Source organism: Barbus barbus, assembly GCF_936440315.1.
Source record: "Barbus barbus genome assembly, chromosome: 38".
Lineage (NCBI taxonomy): Eukaryota > Metazoa > Chordata > Actinopteri > Cypriniformes > Cyprinidae > Barbus > Barbus barbus.
In genome coordinates, this window is record NC_136716.1 from 903,483 (window position 1) to 922,727 (window position 19,245).

Sequence of the window (19,245 nt, forward strand, 5' to 3'; positions counted from 1 at the left end):
AATGGGTTTCAAAGTAGCCTACGTCTTAAGGTTGACTTTTTGAATTTTGATAAAACAATTAAAATATTAATTACATAATTTTGTTTTCAGAAAAGTGTGGGTTTTAATAAATAAAGCCAAATGTCGTAAGGTTCTACATTTAAAGTTTTTTTGTTAAAGCTGCCAAGTCCATTTTAAAATTATTCCAAAATGACAAAAAAAAAGGCAATAAAAAATGTTTATTATTAGTCCGAACGGAAAGGTTTATACATATATATATATAAGATTAGCAGTGAACGTCACTGAATATGAGTTTTTCTATTATCTGATGCATATCTGATGCATTGCTTACATCAGGAGAATAATATCCTCAAACACACAGATGTGAGGCTTTTGGAAGTGCATTCAGAGATATCCTAAATGGGTGGAGATGTCAAACTCTGAGTCCTGAAGAAATATCAATATCCTACGGTCTCGCATATATGGCACTTAAAGGGGTGGTTGAATCTTTATATTCTAGGGTTGATTGTGTTTATGGGGTGCAGTCTAACATGTGTTAATACCTTGTTTAAAAAATAATAATTTTTCACATAATTGACCTTTATTCTACACCGCTCTGTGCCTTCTCTTATGAACGCTCGTCATTTCCTGCTTTTATGAAGCCCCTCCCTCAGAAATATATTATTTTTATTATTGCATTTAGCAAAAAGTTGCGTAAGATAGGGGCTATTTTTCCTGGCTACGAGCGGGTAAACATGGTGGGAAATGTATTTATTTGTTCAGCTGTTCTAACTATTTTCTATGTTGTATTCTATGTATTCATTAAGTATTTTTTTGTTGAGTTTTTAGTTTTACACTCGCTTTTCTTGTTGTTTTATTATTGGAGATTTTCCTTTAATGCACTTATAATTTATTTCATTTTCTTTTCAATTTCATTTTATTTTTGTTGTTGTTTATTTTTAGATACATGTGTATTTTATTGACATGTTATTTTGTATTATCTGTGTGTTGTTGATGTTGTCTGTGTTCTGGAAGCTTGTATATGTATTGTGTAAAGCTCTTCCTGACTTCTGTTGATATATTTCTATGTTGTTTTGCTGCTTTGGAAAATGTGCTTTCGTCGTCACAATAAAGCCTGCTTATCTTGTCAGTGGTAATGGCATTTTTAAACGTTAAATCGCATTATTGCACTGTAAAGCAAACTGCAAATATAGCTCACTCCAAAACGTCGTGCCAAGCATGCAGTAGACACGCAGTCTATAAGTTCAGAAACTTTCCACGATTATTGAGCGGAGATTGAAGGCTCCCTCTGGAGGAGGGGCTCTGGCGCAGTCACGTGGTCAGCGCGCGCACGCGCGGTGTGCGTCAGTAACGTGAATAGTTGGAAACATCGGTGAGGGGAAAGGTAGCGTTAGACTAGCGAGAGATAAAGAGCTGAGGCAGGTTTGATATACAGCAAAACGAGCACGGAGTAATCTATAAAGCTCAAATACTAGTCTCGCTAATGTTGTTGTATCCTTTCAGACCGGATTTAAGAGTTCTGGATGAAGCTAGCCGCTGTAAGTTAACGTTAGCTCGTCGGATAAAGCCATAAACTACTAAACGCGATTCTCTTCACCGATAACTTCACCGATAGATCATCCTCAGTCTGGAGTTCTGCGGAGTTTGGCTTGTTTTTGTTGTGGGAGGCTTCCCTTAAATGCGCGTGCTGTTGATAGATAAGATCACCTAACAGACACTACTGTATTTAGTCTAGTACTGTGTTCGTTTGGGAGTCAGAAGATCCGAAAGCAGGAGTGAATCCTGAGATGTGGCCTGTGTTTGATTGACAGTCATGGGAGGCTGCGTGGGGCGCGAGCGCGCGGAGTCACGTGCACACGGCTCGAGGAAGCGCGGAGGTGAGACTCTTCTGCATCTGTGATGCTGCTTTCCCTGTGTGGCTTTCTTCAAAACATGCAAATATCATGTGCATTGACTAAACCTGATGTGGGAACAACAGACACAACACAAACATAAAGCCCCGCGATATTACCATGTTACAAGCTATTATTCATGATCTTACTAATGTAAGCATGCAGTATTTATATTAAGCTTGCACGAAAGAATGTTTGTTTTCTAAATATGCAATGATTTATTGAGACTGTACTTTTGATTCTAAACGAATGATTAATTAGCATTATTAAACATATACATATTTCAGATGTGTTGAATCCCACTGTATACCACAGCTAAAGAGCTTCATAGTATTGCACACGCATGCATGTTATTTGAATGGTTTTCTATCGTGAAATATGTTGATTACCGTGTAAATGCCATGTTTTAGGAATGTACTTTTAGTACAAAATCTACCTTACTCAAACAGTAAAGTTTATCAAATTTGGGGACACCAGGCATGTTTTTGGACATGTTTATGAATATCATGACACACAAATACACGAACTTACCTTATTTAGTACTCCTTTATTACTATGCATCAAAGTACCATAGGCTTACTGTACCACGGTATCACCACAGTACATATTTTGAATGCCTTTTGTTTTCATGTGCAATGATTTATTGTGGCTGTAGTTAAAATGTGTATATTTCAGACGTGTTGAAAAGCACAATCCACCACCAACATAAAAGTAGCACGGTTATTCATGTGTACTATGGTATTATTTGAAATACATCGACTGTGTAATAGACATATACCACAGTTTGCATATCAAAGGGCTGTTGTATTACCATTTGGATTTTGTATTATCTTTGCATACTTAAATATTCACATTTCTCATGGGAAATAAAATGACTGTAGTGCTATAGTGTTACCATGTTTCATCACATGATCCCATGGTTTTGCTGTGTTTTTTTGTACATTGGTTATGATAACACCTTGAAATTCCACAGAAATGCCTAGCATATTAATCAAAATGCCATGGTTTTTCTTAAAATATGCAACTTTTATGTGCAACACTTCTGCTTCTGCTCTTTGTTGAAGTTCCTCTTCCCTTTACTGCCACGGGTCTCCAAATGTTAAATAAGATGTGTTTACCAGCACTTGCTGTGCTTTTATGACAATAGAGGCCTGCGTTTTGAGCATGATCTGTTTTTCTTCTCCTGTATGCATGTTGGAGCTGGCAGTCTGTCCCGTCTCAGGGCATGTTCCTGCATGTTTGCTCCGTGTGACCGTCGTGCCTGTTGCTTTTCTGCGTTTTCCATCAGCTGTAGTGAAAAATAATTGGGATAGGAAGCCCAAACAGTTCATTCCACTGAAGGAAGCCGCTGCATTATGGCAGTGACATGTGTTTGACGTGTATCAGGGGAAGTGTTGCGGTCACAGACGTCTATCAGTGTTTTGTAGGGTTATCTGTGCTTGTTGTGTGTGTCCTGAACAGGAGATAAGATTGACACGTGGGCTGTGTATTATGTGACCGCTCCTAGAAGACAATGCATCTCTCCAGTCCAGTCTCTCTTAGTTTGGGAGGTTTATTAAATAAGTCATTCGTTCTTATCTGAAATATCAGCCCTAAACAATAAAAATAAATGAGCTACAATTTAGCACACAAATTAACTTTGCATAAATAAAAACAGCAATATTATAAATTATTGTTAATTATTATTACCATAGAAAAAGTTTTGGAAGTTCAAAACATTTAAATAAATATTATTATTATTATTTAAAGTTTTGCACTTTGATGAAATTCATATTCATAAGAGTTGTTAGTTTGACTACACTATCATTAATTATTATTATTACCGGAGCATATGGAGTTCAAAACTTAAAAAAAAATATATATTATTATTATTGCTTAAACAACTTCTCCAACTTTTCTTAATAATATAAAATATGCATATATAAAACTGTTGGTTATTGAGTGGCTTTAACTCGAATCAGTTCATAATAATTTTTTTTGTTAATCTGATTAGATGCTTAATAACAATGTCAAATATTCCCAATGTGTGTATTAGACTAATTTATTAGTGTTTTTGACTCAAATCTGTTCATAAGTCATTTGTTTGTGAATCTGATTACAAGACTATAATTATTATTAGTAGTAATACTAGAACACAGTTTGAGAAGTTAAGCTATTTAAACTATTACTATTTTTATTTAGAAAGTTTTGTACTTCTCAAACTTTGCTTAATTTTCATAATTCATATATTGGACTGATTTGTGAGTGTTTTGACTCAATGAATCTGTTCATAAGTCAATTGTTTGTGAATCTGATTATTATTAGTAGTAGTATAACTATAACTATATATTTTTAAAGAATTATTTAAATTACTATTATTTACCTAAACTTTGCTTATGTAAAATATTCATAATTCATATGTAACACTGATTTGTGAGTGTTTTTGACTGAAATGAATTAGGCCACTAACGACTGTTTTTATTTAGATGAATCTATCCCAGATGAAGGTTATAATAAAGCCAAACTCAGAACAGCATGCAGAGATGAGTTTGAGACGCTCCTCATGTAAATAATCACAGTTTCTGTGGAGCTGCTGTGAGCCGCACATCATTCAGTGATGAAGCAGGAGCGTCTCGTGTTCCTGTAACACAGATCTGTCCCGGCTTGTGTTTGTGTAACGAGAGAATTACAGGAGAAGAATGCAACTTTATTCTGCTCCTCAGAGCTCCTGGCCTCAAGACAACAACAGAGCGTTTACATATCGTTTGACTGGAGATTATACGAGGTGCTGGACTTTGACAGTCACTTTCTGCGTTGTCTCTTGTTATTGTGGCTTAATAAGCTCTTTGACTTTAGATGATTTAAATCACAAGTGCTCCTTCCGTCTAGCCACGTGTAGCGAAAGCCAATGACATTGCTAAAAAAATCTCAAAGAAACTGGCATGAAGCACTTGGCTTCTGGGAACGTTTAGAGTCCCTTTTGGAGTTCTTCACATTGTCAGTGGTCTCTTTTATTTGACCGAAGCACTGGATTGTTAACAGCCATTTGTCTACATTTCTCTGCCTGTCACTTTGAAGCCCTTTTTTGGATGAAATCCTACAGTATCATATTACATGCACACATTCTAAGTCCTCTAAATAATCAACATGATCAAAACTTTGCTTATACCACAATCTCCTCATGTCTTCTGTCTCTGATTGATAGTTTAGAGGTTTTTATCCAGTAAAAGCTCTTTTAGTGTAATTGTAGAAACATCCAGCTTCAGCTCGAGCTTCTCGTGTCTTTCTGCTGTCAAATCTTCTCTGATTATGATCAATTAAACGTCAGAATAACTGCAGTAATATCTCCAGATGAACTCTTACTGGACTGAAGCAGCTCAGCTTTACTTGATTCTCCATCAATCATCTTTTAGTCTCAAATCTGATCATCAGGATCTTTTGAGGAGCGTTTGTTTCCAGAAGCTTTACTTTCTCTGTTCCTCAGCGGAGGAATGATCTTCATCTCACATCTTCTGAGGACCGTTTATTTCTTCATCTCTCAATCAGCATTGCATTATATGTTTGGATCATTTACATCTCATCTTACTAAGATATATTATTGCTAGAGATGCACCGATTGCAATTTTCTTGGCCGATTCCCGATTTTTTTTATACAAACAAAAATCTATGCAAATTTCAATTTACATAAAATAAATTAAACATTACAATTCCCCCAATCTGGACTAAGTTACAGATTTTCTCTCAAAATAAAGTGCTCTGTGGCTGGAAAGAGGAAGAATTGGCTAACGTAAAATGAGTTGCTGTATGTAACAAAACAGATGTCATTTCCCACTGTTTATAAATGACCATTCACCCCCCCCAACCTTATTAAATGTGTCGTCTTTCACATCAAATTCTGACTGTGTTTCGAATTATTCAGTTAGCATAATAAGAAACTAGAGTTGTTTCTATTCAAATGAAATGAGTATTAACAAACTCCATCTTTCCACCGCTGAGGAAACAGAATCTGCATCTGAAGTGGCATTAGATGCATTTACACAGACAGTTTGATGAAGCTGAGGTGCCAATGCATTTACACTGTAAAATAGAAATAAATATTGAAAAAATGCCATGATACTTTTAAATATGACTAAAGCACCAGTAGTAGGTGGCGGCAAGTGTCTGTTTTAATGAGTGAGTCATTTATTAATTAATTCAAACGGCTGATTTATTCAGAAACGAGGCAAGTGACTGTCCTTATGAATCATTGACTCACTCGATTCATTCAGTAACGAAACACCGCTGTTGCTTGCAGACACACAACAGTTCTGCTGTGGCTTTGATCACAACTATTTTCGTCAGTGAAATTGAGCAAAAACGGCAAATATTTTGTCTAAAATCTAAGTCACTTAATTTGAACTTCTTGTTTATTTAAATTATTTAATTGTATAAAATCAGTGTCACATTGCAATCGTGCTGATATTGATATTCAGGGAAACATCATGGGCGTATAATGTTGCTTACCTAAATCCTATTTTCTAAATATCTTTTTTTTTGCATCTATACATTTCTGTGAGTTATTTAGTGTGTGCTGTCTCTCTCACACGCTCACTCAGGCTGTGCAAGCCTCATCCGGCACGACATCAATACATTATCAGTTGTTTACACTGAACGCAATTAAAATTAGAATCATTCTCACGCGAAACGACGTGTTTACTGAGTGTGTGCGTGGCTGTGATGTCATTGCCTGCGCCGCTGGCAATAAGTATCGGCTCGGAATCGACAAGACGTGAGACTGACCGGCCGATTACTGGCGGGTCAATCAGTGCTTCTCTAATTATCGCAGATATAGTGATGATGACCGATATTTAGATCATTTTATGTCACTGCACTGTCATAAAGATCTAATTAATTTACATTACAAGCATCAGAATTTCATTTTATACATATCAGCATCTGCAGCAAATGTATATTTTTGCTCTGAATAAAACTGAGCCGTTTTTTCCTTCATTATCTCACTGTATCAGACTATATGAGCCATAAAAGCCTGATGCATCAAATATGACACAAAACACATATGCAGGCTTTATTTTAAACTGTTCTATTTATATTATTTATTCACTGTGTTAAGCTGGTTTAGAGAACCAGACTTTCTGCCTGTGTTTTTAAGTGTTGATGATACTCCTCCATCATTGTAGTCAGGTGGAGTGAAGCATTCTGGGTAGAACAGCGCTGTAAATCACACAATGTGTCCTGATGATTACTTATAACACCTTTATGCTATAAATAATGTGTTTTGATGGGAAAGCACTGAGTCATCTACTATCTCTCCATCACTGTGCACTTCCTTGTTTCTGTAGCAGGTTTATTACTAGAGGTGATTGCTTCACTATTACTGTTCACACTAAGGCTCATGAGAAGTTTCTAAATGTGTGGATTGCTCAAATTGTTGCTAAATCTTCTAAACATTACTTAATGGACATTCTCGTGGTATCTGTAGCTTTAGTATACCGTTTCTTGGTTGTTTTCTGGAAGCTTTGTGTGTAAATAATATGAGAGTGACATTATACTGTGTAGTGGTTGAGCTACGCATCACAACAGCCGATATATCGGACGATATTTGGCCAATAAGTGTGCGCTCATTCTCTGTCTCCATTAGTTTGTGTGTTTGTTCAACAGTTGAAGTCTTCAGATGCAAAAGCTTTTATCTCTGAGATTTTTCTTAAATTTGTTCCTTTAAATCCAGATAGGAATGTCTGATGTTATTGTTTTAACAGTGCCTCTCATTTATTTTAACCTCATCAACTTGTTGTTATTGGATCTTAAAACCCATTGACAATCAGAAATATTGCTGATTTGACTGCACTGACATCCGATGTGAACAGAATTGAGCTGGATGATGATGATGATGATGATGATGATGAAGACGCTGTTGTCTTCAGTAGAGATGCTTTATAGCTGAATCATTTGTTTTGATGAACTGTAAATGTATTAAGTGTGCAACATCAACACTTTGAACTGAACTAAATTACTATTTAACAATAATAATTGTAGAATATAGCTGCGAGCAGCGATGACGGGCCCAAGCCGTCAGCATACGCCACCCCGGTGGCATCGATAAAACGGTGCCCGGCGAGCACAAGCATCACAGTAACCCTCTGGCAGTTTGGTTTTAAGGGATACGGCAATTAAAGGGTTAATCCAAACCATCAACTCTGTGAAACATGAGTTCTATATGTGTACCGAGTTTCATATGAATACGTGCAAGTATGTGTGAGCTATACATCGTGTTTTGTGACAATTTTCCAGGGGGCGCCGTAGAGCCCCTGTGCCACGCCCGGGTCCCAGCCTCAGCGGCGTCCTAATGGCCGCAGGTTCCAATGTGCGTGCCAATTTTCGAGAGTTTTCGGGCACGTTAAGGCCCCCAAAAGTACCCGGATAGTCGAAAAAAAAAAAAAAAATAATAATAATAATCCTTAGAAGAACAATAGGGCCCTGCGCCTTACTGGCTTGGGCCCTAATAAATGTTGATAATGATGCACTATTTATTTCAGGCCTAATGCAAACACACAAGAGCGTGTGTTGTAATGTTAAACAGTATGCAGTAATGTGGGCCGTGTCCTGATCGCCGTGTGTTGGGCTCAGCCTATCATTGTTGATTCAAAACAGCGGCTCTGTTTGAGCAGATATGCTCAGGGTCAGGAGGAGCTGTTTGGGGTTTTCTGCTGATGGACGGAGGCAGTTGTTTTTTGCCTGAAGTGATCAGTCATTGGGGAGGGCAGTATTTGCAGACAAACAGTCATAAATACACAACCTTTGCTCAGGCATGGGAATATGATTAAGCGAAGTTCACTTCTGCTTTTATTGAGATTGAGCTTATTGTACTATAAGAAAAACATGTTTTATATGCATACTAATTGGCCATTAATTTATCTCCATCTTAATTTTATAGGTAGTTGGGTCCAATTAATTATATTTAATAATAATAGGATCAAACTATATGTAAGCTTTATATAATCTTATAAGCCTATATATGTGAGATTTCTTTTCTTATGCTCACCGAGGCTATGGTTATTTGATTAAAAGTACAGCGAAAATTGTGAAATATTATTACAATTTAAAATAACTCTATTCTGCGCGAGTAATGTAAAGCTGAATTTTCAGCATCGTTATTTCAGTTTTCAGTGTCACATGATCTTCAGAAATTATTCTAATATGCTGCTCGAGAAACATTTATTATTATTAGCAATGTTGAAAACAGTTGTGCTGCCCAATATTTTTTTGGAAACCTGATGTACTTTATTTTTCAGGATTCACAGACGAATAGAAAGTTCAAAAGAACAGCATTTATTTGAAATAGAAACCTTTTGTAAAATTATAAATGTCTTTTGATGCCTTTCTGAATAAAAGTATTAATCTCTTTCATATATTTACCCCCCCCCCCCCCAATATTCCATTACACCATAATCATTTGAAAGCAGTAAATGTCAATTATTGTTTATTACACTATTACTCTTACATTCCACTCAATCTCCTTTTTGTTGCCCGTTTATGAAAGTGCTGATGGAAAATGCGAATGAAAGTCTTTGTCGGCCTACATTAGTGAAATCATACGTGCCTTCGCTGTGATTTGAAACTAACCTCATCATAATTCATCAGAATAGTATACTTCTGGCATAATGGTCAAAAATAATGCGCTCTTCACTTTGATCCTCATGAATCATCGAAGGCATTATTCCAGGAAATGCTGTATGGCCTACGCTTCTCACACATTAGTGTTAATTCACACCTCGTCTGCGTCTGCAGGTCGTAATGAGCCGCTGAAGAAAGACAAGCCCAAGTGGAAGAGCGATTACCCCATGACGGAGGGCCAGCTCCGCAGTAAGAGAGATGAGTTCTGGGACACGGCTCCGGCGTTCGAGGGCCGGAAGGAGATCTGGGATGCCCTGAAGGCCGCCGCTGTGGCTCTGGAGTGTAACGATCATGAACTGGCTCAGGCCATCGTGGACGGAGCCAACATCACGTTACCACACGGTGAGAGTCTCCGATCGGCTGTGACCAAACCAGCTTTGTCTGTCTGACTTGCTGTCTTATGAGGAACTGGAAATATGTATTGTGCAAAACTGAAGTTACCATTTCTTTCTGGAAAATTTGGTCAAAACACTTTAACCTGTCAACAGTCAGTTCCACTTTTGGAGCATAGACCTGAAAATGACATTTCCAACTTGAATTGTTATAAATTGTGAATGCTTCGGAGCACAGACTTAAGGTTGGTCTCTTTTAAAAGACGACATTTGGCAGATTATTGTATTCGTGAAAAAAAGTTATATAAATTACCAAAAAGTTTAAGTTTATGAAAATATAAAAATTAATTTATTTTGTGCATTTTTAATAAATTATATAAGCAGGATACTTTTTAAACTAACTGTTAATTAACTAATATATAATTCATTAATTATTGTTAAGAATTAAACAGTCAAAATAACATACAAGCAAATATAAAGAAATAAAGGGGGAAAAAGACAATTACAAGTGATAAACAATCTAAGAGCGCTTTAAGTATCTGAAAGTTTACAGACAAACATAGTTATGGGTTTTTCTTTTCTCCTCAGCATTATTGCTGTTTGATTATTACTGATGAGGTCATATACATTTGCAGCATTCACACTAATGCACAGATCTGTTTCCACATATCATATGTTTTATCCTGTAACTGACTGTTTACACATTAATTCAGAATCATAAAAGTATTCGGAGATGCAAGTGCATTAAACTGCAGCCGCGAGTGAGCTTCAGGACAAACAAACACAAAGCGCACGAGAAAGTCTGTCAGTACACGAGTTTCATGCATCAAATATTTACTGCATTCCAAACGGCATAAATGAAAGTATATCTAAAGTAAAAGACTAAAATAACAGCGAGTGGAAGCACAGTCAAGCAATGCACACGTCTCGCAGAGAATATTCTGTGTAATGACGCCGTGATTGTCTCTAGCTCACACATGTGCCATATGCGGGAAAAAGCCAAGCTCAGATTTAAAAAGAGTGCATTTTTAATACTCGTGTGACAAGCGCGTATGCGTATGCTGTCAGTAGGCTGTAATCGATTATGGGCTATTACTGCATCGATGCAGAATCGTCCGCAACCGCATCGCAACGATTAATATCAACACCCCTAGCATGTACTTGCTGTAGTAATAACAGTAAATTATGCATAATTACATGCAACTAACCAGAAGGAAAACCCTAATCCTAACTCTCTTAACCTAAAGTGCAAGTTTTTAATATTAATCAGTACTTAATCGTACAAGGACTCCTTAAAATAAAGTGTGACCCAAAATTGCATTGTTGTTAAAAAATAAATAAATAATTGCATTAGTGCTTAATTCACATTTTATTACATTAAGAAATATCTGGAAATTTTACACAGTAAACATTTTAGTTCCCCTCGTTCCATGAAAATCTTTCAAATTTAAAAGGTATACAGAACAAGAATAGAGAATGCAAAAAATTATAGTTGCATTCACTATAAATGATATTTATTATAAGCACCAAGCCCAAATGAATTTAAAGCAAAACTGCATTACTGGCATGTGAGAAATGTGCTAAACAAATAAACCTGATTTGCCTTACCATTGCCATCAGGCTCAAGATGAATGTGAGGAGAGGTTAAAAACCAAAACCCAAGAAATAAAACATTTCAATACTAAAGCACAAACCAGATATTTCTTATTCTTGATGCACTGATCAATATTTATCATGATTTACATTTAAAAAAAACTGAGTGAGGATTTGAGAAACGAGAGTCCATCTGTTGTCCAGTGGAGAATCTCATAGGATGCTGTTAAAATTATAGAAAATTAGGTGAGCAGCCCACAAAATAAAGGTTCAATATAAAGCCAACATATGGCCTAATCCAGATTTATATGCATACCTCTCATTTGTTACAAATCCAGTTGTTTCCACATTCCAGGTTTCCTACATATCTTCCATTTCAACATTCCACACTTTTCCAGACTCAAATTTCCAAACCTCTCAATAGATTTTCAGACCATATTCAGTAGAGGTGTGAATCGGCACTGGTTTCACGATTCGATTACGATTATCAGGTCAATGATTCGATTCAATTCGATATCACGATGCATCATGATTATATAACATTTATTTTTGCAATTCATGGAAATTCCATAAATCAAATTCCATACCTTTTCATACTTTTCCAAACCACATCGGAACCTTATTCACAATGTAATGTTGAGTTGGTGTACTTATTGTTTACTCATGTTTCATTATCCACATAAAACAACTTATTTTACAACTTCTAGAGGGGAAGTTTTTACCATAATAAAGAAGTATTAAATAGCATGAAAACAAAAGAAATGACACACACCAACCCTCGTTGTTTTATCTGTCGCACTTTATTTCCCCATCGCTGATGGTTGTTTGTACTTTTAATTACTCCAGGATCCCTGACCGAGTGTTACGACGAACTCGGAAACCGTTACCAGCTACCGGTTTACTGCCTGGCCCCACCGGTCAATCTGATCAGCGAAAGAAGCGAAGAAGACCTGTCTGACAACCCCGAGCCCCCGACCACACAGAAGAAAGAGTTCCAGCTGAAAGTACGGCTCTCCACTGGCAAAGACGTGCGTCTGAACGCCAGCATGACCGACACCATCGGCCTGCTCAAAAAACAGCTGCAAGCTCAGGACGACATCGACCTGGCCCACCAGCGCTGGTTCTTCTCTGGGAAGCTCCTCACAGACAAGACCCGCCTGCAAGATACCAAGATCCAGAAGGACTTTGTTATCCAGGTCATCGTGAACCAGCAGCCCACACCCAACAACTAGGATGGACTACAAAGGGATAAAGGACCAAACCACAGCAGCTGAAAGAACATCGAACCACAACACGTTTTGCACAAAAATGAATCGAGACCATCAAGCAACTTGTTCTGGAGGAAAAAGTGTGATTCACAGCGTGCGTCAAGCCGAACATCTGGAGAAACAAATAAACCAAACGCAGCGGACTTGAGCAGAAGTGCCAACGTGAATTTGGTAGCGAACCACACTGATTTGAGTCTCTTGATGGTCCTCTGAAAGCGATCTCTCTCTCTCCTTTTAAGATAATCGAACTTGAGCTTCATTTTGCACACTTGAGTATCCTAGAATAGTCGTGCCTTGAAAGACGAGTAAATGCTGGTTTTATTTCGCTTATGAGGTACATTCGGTCACTTTCACACGCTTCATATTTTAGGACTGACGTCTTTAAGCACAACTGTACTTTCTATGCAATCCTAAAACCGGAAAAAGACGCTGATGGCGTTCATCCGATGTAGCTAATCTACAACTCGGACACGTCCGCTGACGGAGGCACTGCTAAAAGACTCACTGTGTAAATGGAGTGCGCAGAGACGATGCGTCACATCTTCATCAGCCTCTGTGCGCTGTAGATTACAGGTCATCTTGTAGATGAAGCCGTATTGCTGCCTCCTAAAGGAAGAATGGACACGCTATCAGACGACTTCTTTTATAGTGCTGTAATCGCTCAGGCTGCAATCAGTCGATATTGCTACTATTTTGGGAGATTATATTCTGTACTATTCCAATCTTTACCCTGCTTTTTGTAATCACTTAGAATTTTTAATGATTCTTAAACCTTTATCAGTGGCATTACGAGGCTGTTATATTTTGAGAATGCATTGTCGCATCTGTATCTGTATCAGGCCTGCAATGTTTGGTCCTCAATGTCTGTTCATTTAAATGTTGTTTCTTCTACTAAAGGTTTTCTGCTCCTGATTATATCACCGTGTGACTCTCAGCGCACACCACACTGGTTAGAAACAGCTCATTACCTCAACAGCAACTGTTCCTCATTAGCCCGAGTCTCCCGAACGCCGGCGTGTTTCTCACGCCATTCCTTCTACTTTGGGTTACTTCTTTCCTCTGTTGTTTTTAAGCATTTAATTTTTTTATATATATAAAAAGACACATGGAGATTTATGGATGAGAGAAATCAAATTAATTTATCATTGCAAATTGCAAAAGTTTCATTGGGCATGCAAATATTCAAGTAATATTCCAGGTTAAAAACAAGTTAAGATATTCAGAATCCTCTGTATTGTATGGTCAGCTACCACAGGAAAAAAAAAAAAAAAAAAAACTCAATTTTAACATTTATGCTCTTGCAATGTAAGTCCACAAGGTGTGTACTTTAGTAATAGACAGTATGCAATATTCAAGGGATTATTAAACAGAAAATGAAAATTCTGTCATTTAGTCACACTCATCCTAAAATCTGAAAATGTGTCATCGTCTTTTCTCTTTTTTTGCATTGTGTCATTGTGGTCCAATGTTATTTTGTTTGACATAAAAAGATGAAAAAGTCATGAAATAAGGGATTATGAGATAAAAAGCTAAATTAGGAAAAAAGTCTGAGTTCAGATCATAATTCTGACAAAAATCGCAACTTTATGACTTCTCAATTTTGGCTTATGCGTATTTTGACATTTTGGTAAGTTTCAATATTTGTCAGAATTACGATTAATTGAAATCATCTTTCATAATGTTGCTTTTTATCTCATACTTTTGGCTTCTTTTCAAAATGTTCTAATTTTTATTTCATAATAAAAGCCAGTGTGGTCCAGTGTTGTTTTGGACCCTACAGGCTGTCATTTCAAAAACAACAGCAGAAATATTTCTGTATCTTTTGTGCTTTGCAGAAGATATTAAGTCACACAGGTTTGGAACATGAGGGTGAGTGAATAATGACAATTTTCATTTTTTGGGTGAACTGTCCCTTTAACGTGGAACATTCCTAGTGCTGCACATTGTAAAGCAAAAAAAAACCTACGAACATCGTTTAGTCCAAAAACTCACTCAGTTCCTTTAACTGTTATGTGCGTCATGAATTATATGCTTTGATAAGGAAGAAACGGTACACAGTAACGTTGTGTACTCCTCAAATCCTGCATTCTTTGCTGCTTTTTTCCCAGGTTGGGAACGGTGTGACCTCCGGCTGTCTCCATAAACCTGTCCTTAGTCGGCACAATATGAAACCCTAATGCTGTGGCAGCAGCCCAAATAGATGCACTGTTGCTGCTAATGATCGAAACAGCAAACCTTGATAGCAGTTCTCTCATCGGCATCTGCTTTGTCTTTCTTACATTTCCCCCAAATTGCTACACTTCTGTTACGTCAGGATAATTATAATAGTGACAACACAGGTGTAGGTCTGTATTTTGTGTTCATCATCCATGCTGATTGTGATTATAATGGTTTTAGATTTGAAACCTTGCTGTTATTCTAAATTCTTCTGCACTCAATGTTTTCTTCCTGTATTGTTTGTGATCTGTCTGAATGCATGTATGATGTGGTTAAGGTGTGTCTCATGACATGACGTTTCCAGATTTGACCGAGGAAGCTGCTGGGAAGCCATACATGTGGATGTTTTTGGCTCCAGTGTGTCGGGGAGATTTCAGGAGACTCGCTTTGGACAGTTTTCTTTCAAATCCCAGAATATAAGAAGCCATTGCTCTTTACTCAAGCCTGTGTGTATGGAAGCCTGTTTCTGCCACATAAGAAAATAATCATGTTTTACTGAACGCAAGTCATTATGAGACTAATGAGATTACGAAGTAAAAAACAGACAAAAAGTTGTAATTCTCAAGATTAACTAATTATACCCCCGGTTTCACAGACTTAAGCCTAGTCCTAGACTAAAGTGTAAGTCTGAGCTGTTTGAACTGAAATAAACTTGCACTGACTGGTCTTAAAATATATAGGTGCCTTTGTTTTGTCTCAAGATGCACACAAGTAATGTTTTTTTCTATGCATGTTTATAAAAATTACGTAAATGTCCTAATTGAACTATGATCTAATCCTGGCTTAGTCTAAGCCCTGTCTGTGAAACCAGGCCATAATTTCATAAATTAATTTAGATTTCTCTTTTTCGACTGTTGTAATTATGACTTTGCATTTCAGAATTTTGACTTTCTCATAATTTTGTATTTCGACTGTCGTAGTCACGATTTTATCTTATAATTGAGTTTTTATCTGATCATTTTTATGGTCATAATTGACGTATTTCATAATTTTGACTCACAAATTTGAATATTTGTTTTCATCTAAATTTCAAATTTGTCATAATTGACTTTATATCTCATAATTATGACTTGTCTTATCATTATGGTTTAGCAAAGCATGATTTTTTTGTTCTTGCGTGGCAGAAATATCCCATCCACAAAACACATGAACTTTACATAAACCTTTAGAAGGAATTCACATGAATTTCTTCATAGATGAATATCTGTATATTAAGAGATAAAGTGTGAAATTCTTACCTAAATTTGCTTACAGCCTATTTTACAAAAGATATGTACATTTACAAGGTGTTTTAATTGTCAATTAAAATGAACAGCTGGGAAAGCAAACAGATGTTTGTCAGTAAACTGTTAATTATTTCTACATGTTCTCAGATCGGCTAGTGTTCAGTTTCCTCTGTTTTGTGTCTACACTCTTAAAAATGTTGGGTAAAATATGGATTGTGTTACTGCCCAGAAGGATGGGTTAACATTTAAACATTTAACTCAACTGTTGGTTGAAAACAATCCAATCGCTGGGTTTGTCCATATTTAACTGATAAAACAGTTAAATATGGCTAAAACAAATGTTTATGTAATTTTGGAGTTAACCACCTCAGACCACACGTTACGGCCGCCATGTTGCTGAAAACTGAATTCTGATTGGTTGTGAATGTGTTATATTTCATACAATTAAAGTAAGTATTGTTGTAGTTATTAGCTCTGGACCTCCTAGCATTTATTAGTAATCATACTGTATACAATATAGTTATCACATATATCAAACTAGTTAAATATTAAGTAATAAATATATTTAAAATATATGATAACTGATACAAGTAAATGAAGGTCCAATATTTCCATAACTAATGATATTTGAGATGGAAACTAGAATAATCAGGATAGCGCCATATTTAATTTTTGATGGGAATGAAAGCGAAGTTGTATTTCGATTGTTTAGCTGACAAAACATAGGCCTATTTCTAAAAGACATTCAATGACAAAAAGTCTATTAAAAGTGAGTTTTGAACATTTCAAACGCAGTAAATCGATCCCTCATCTCAGCCTTGTTTTTATCCGTGTATGATCCAAGATGGCGTCTACTCTAAGCTCGGAATAAGTGCAGAGTTGTGTTGTGCTCACAGTGTTGTGGTGTTCATGGCTCCAGTAATGCGGTTGAGTGCTGCTGGAAGTCTGGAACAAACGAGGTGTTGCTGGAGTCCCTGTAGAGAGCTGTCTCACCCAGTTAAAGCTGCTGAATCGGGTTTGTTCCTGACTCGATCTCAGAGGCCTGACTGAGAAACGTTCGCGCGCTTTGACCTTCTTCCCGCCCACGCGGGGAAATCTGGCGCGCTTTGAGGCTCACGCGTCATCAGCAGCCGCACGATGGCGGTATTTACAAAGAAATTATTGTGAAGTGTATTGATTTTCAATAAAGTAGAATATATTATAAATAATTGTCCATTTCATCCATGTATTGGCATCACACACCTCTTCTGTGTCTTTGTTCTGAAAGCAGGCTCCTGAATATTGTTTGTACAGGTAGTTATTAATATTTCCAGATGTTTATTATGATGATGTTTGAGGACATGACCTCAGCTGTTTTCTGCTTCTGATCATTAAATAAACTCAAAAGGCTCAGGGATGCTCATTTTGAGCCGATCAACCTGGTGTTTATCTCTATTAATGTGGGAAAAACTCTTTAGTTTTAAAAACACATGCAAAGTGTTCATGTTCATCACTATTTTTTATTTTTTTTTAAAGATTTAATTGCTAAAAAGTAATAAATGTTTTCATTACAATTCCGTGTGAGTACATATCGTGATCGTGATCATTAAAAGTTTTATTTATTTATTTATTTTTGCTAACACTGCAGTAAGATCCAATTAGTTAACCTTAATTGATGCAGGAACTAACAATGAGCAATTAATTTAGTACAGTATTTATTCATCTTTTGTAACGTTAGTAACTGATATTTTGTTTTATATTGTTATTTTGTTAGTTTTAAATAATTATACAACTTTTGATTTTAATTATGAATATTAATAAATGTTGAAATTAACATTAAAATTAATAAACTTTTAAATGCATTTAACTAATGTAGTTAATGTTACCAAATTGAACAGTAAAGTGTTGTCAATTTTTTATTTATTTTTTAATTAATCAGTTTTTATTTTGTTTGTGCGTGTGTGTGTGTTTTTTACAAATATTATGAATTATTAATTCAGAAATATCATATAGCTATATTTGTGTCCCTGCAGCACAAAAGCAGTCATCAGTAACACAGGTATATTTGTAGCAATAGCCAACAATACATTGTATGGATCAAAATTATACATTTCTCTTTTATGACAAAAATCATTAGGATATTAAGATCATGTTCCATGAAGATATTTAGTGAATTTCCTACCGTAAATATATAAAAACTTCATTTTTGATTAGTAATATGCATTGCTAAGAACTTAATTTGAACAACTTTAACTTTCTAATAGTTGTATCTCAGACAAATATTGTCCTATCATAACAAACCATACATCAATTGAAAGATTATTTATTACTCGATTTAAAAAAAAATACTCTATGACTGGTTTTGTGGTCCAGGGTCACATATAGCATTTAGCAATATAAACTAACCTTGCATTGTCAAATTATCTGAAATCCGTTCCTTTTTATGTTTTATTGCTTCATTTTGGTTGCATCACTTGACTTTGATTTGGTGGACAACATTTTTCAAATAATAATTGACAAATTACAAATCTTCGTTACTGCTTTTTTTTTGTAATGAATGAATAAATCTAGACATTACGTAATCATCATGTCGTTGACCCATGCACATGTTTGGCTGTTTCTTTAGGTGATAAACCCTAATAGAGTTTAAAAAGCACTAAAATGTCTCTGGATCAGGTTCACTGAAAATAACCCTTTCACCACGGTGTGGTTCCTTACATAACTCCAGCCCTGTTGAGGTTAGGATTCAAATCTGCTTGCTAGGCAGTAAAACACAACAGCTGCGGCCCAAAAAAGTCCCTAAGATGGTGGGAATGATGAGTAATGAGATAAATGCCTCAGCCAGAAGCAAAGCGTTTATAGCCGGGAGAGATGCGTCTCAATGACACATTCATCCGCTCGCCACGCTCTCCTACACATGAGCAAACACACATTCATGGCACTGCAGGCCTGGGAAAAAGCCTCCATTGATGTCAACTCACAAGGAGCCGTGTGTTCTTGTGTTTCCCTGAGCTCTGTAGAGAGCGTTGTTTCCCGTCTATCGGCTCTACTGTAGCTGATTTGTGTTTTATATGAAGTCGTTCATACA

General features: G+C 36.4%; 2 protein-coding genes across 2 annotated transcripts in view; one reads left to right on the forward strand and one right to left on the reverse strand.

The window, feature by feature from the left end:
• The window catches only part of LOC306857792 (MMS19 nucleotide excision repair protein homolog), a 44,227-nt gene extending 26,963 nt beyond the window's left edge, over positions 1–17,264 (reverse strand). The window contains exons 1-2 of the mRNA XM_079397951.1: positions 17,073–17,264; positions 13,241–13,341 (exon numbers count right to left, since the gene is read on the reverse strand). The gene's annotated coding sequence lies outside the window, so the exon portion shown is untranslated. The remainder of the gene's footprint in view (positions 1–13,240; positions 13,342–17,072) is intronic.
• LOC306857794 (ubiquitin domain-containing protein 1) lies at positions 1,331–14,526 on the forward strand. The gene is made up of 3 exons (XM_079397955.1): positions 1,331–1,877; positions 9,657–9,884; positions 12,314–14,526. Exons 1-3 carry the CDS (start codon positions 1,814–1,816, stop codon positions 12,697–12,699), a joined length of 678 nt encoding a protein of 225 aa, XP_079254081.1. The 5' UTR covers positions 1,331–1,813; the 3' UTR covers positions 12,700–14,526.
• Positions 17,265–19,245: the final 1,981 nt, after the last annotated feature.

Coding starts and splice junctions, on each gene's coding strand:
- LOC306857794 (XM_079397955.1), top strand. CDS start 1,814: ATGGGAGGCTGCGTGGGGCGCGAGCGCGCGGAGTCACGTGCACACGGC. Junction 1,878..9,656: donor CGGCTCGAGGAAGCGCGGAG/GTGAGACTCTTC, acceptor CTGCGTCTGCAG/GTCGTAATGAGCCGCTGAAG. Junction 9,885..12,313: donor CAACATCACGTTACCACACG/GTGAGAGTCTCC, acceptor TAATTACTCCAG/GATCCCTGACCGAGTGTTAC.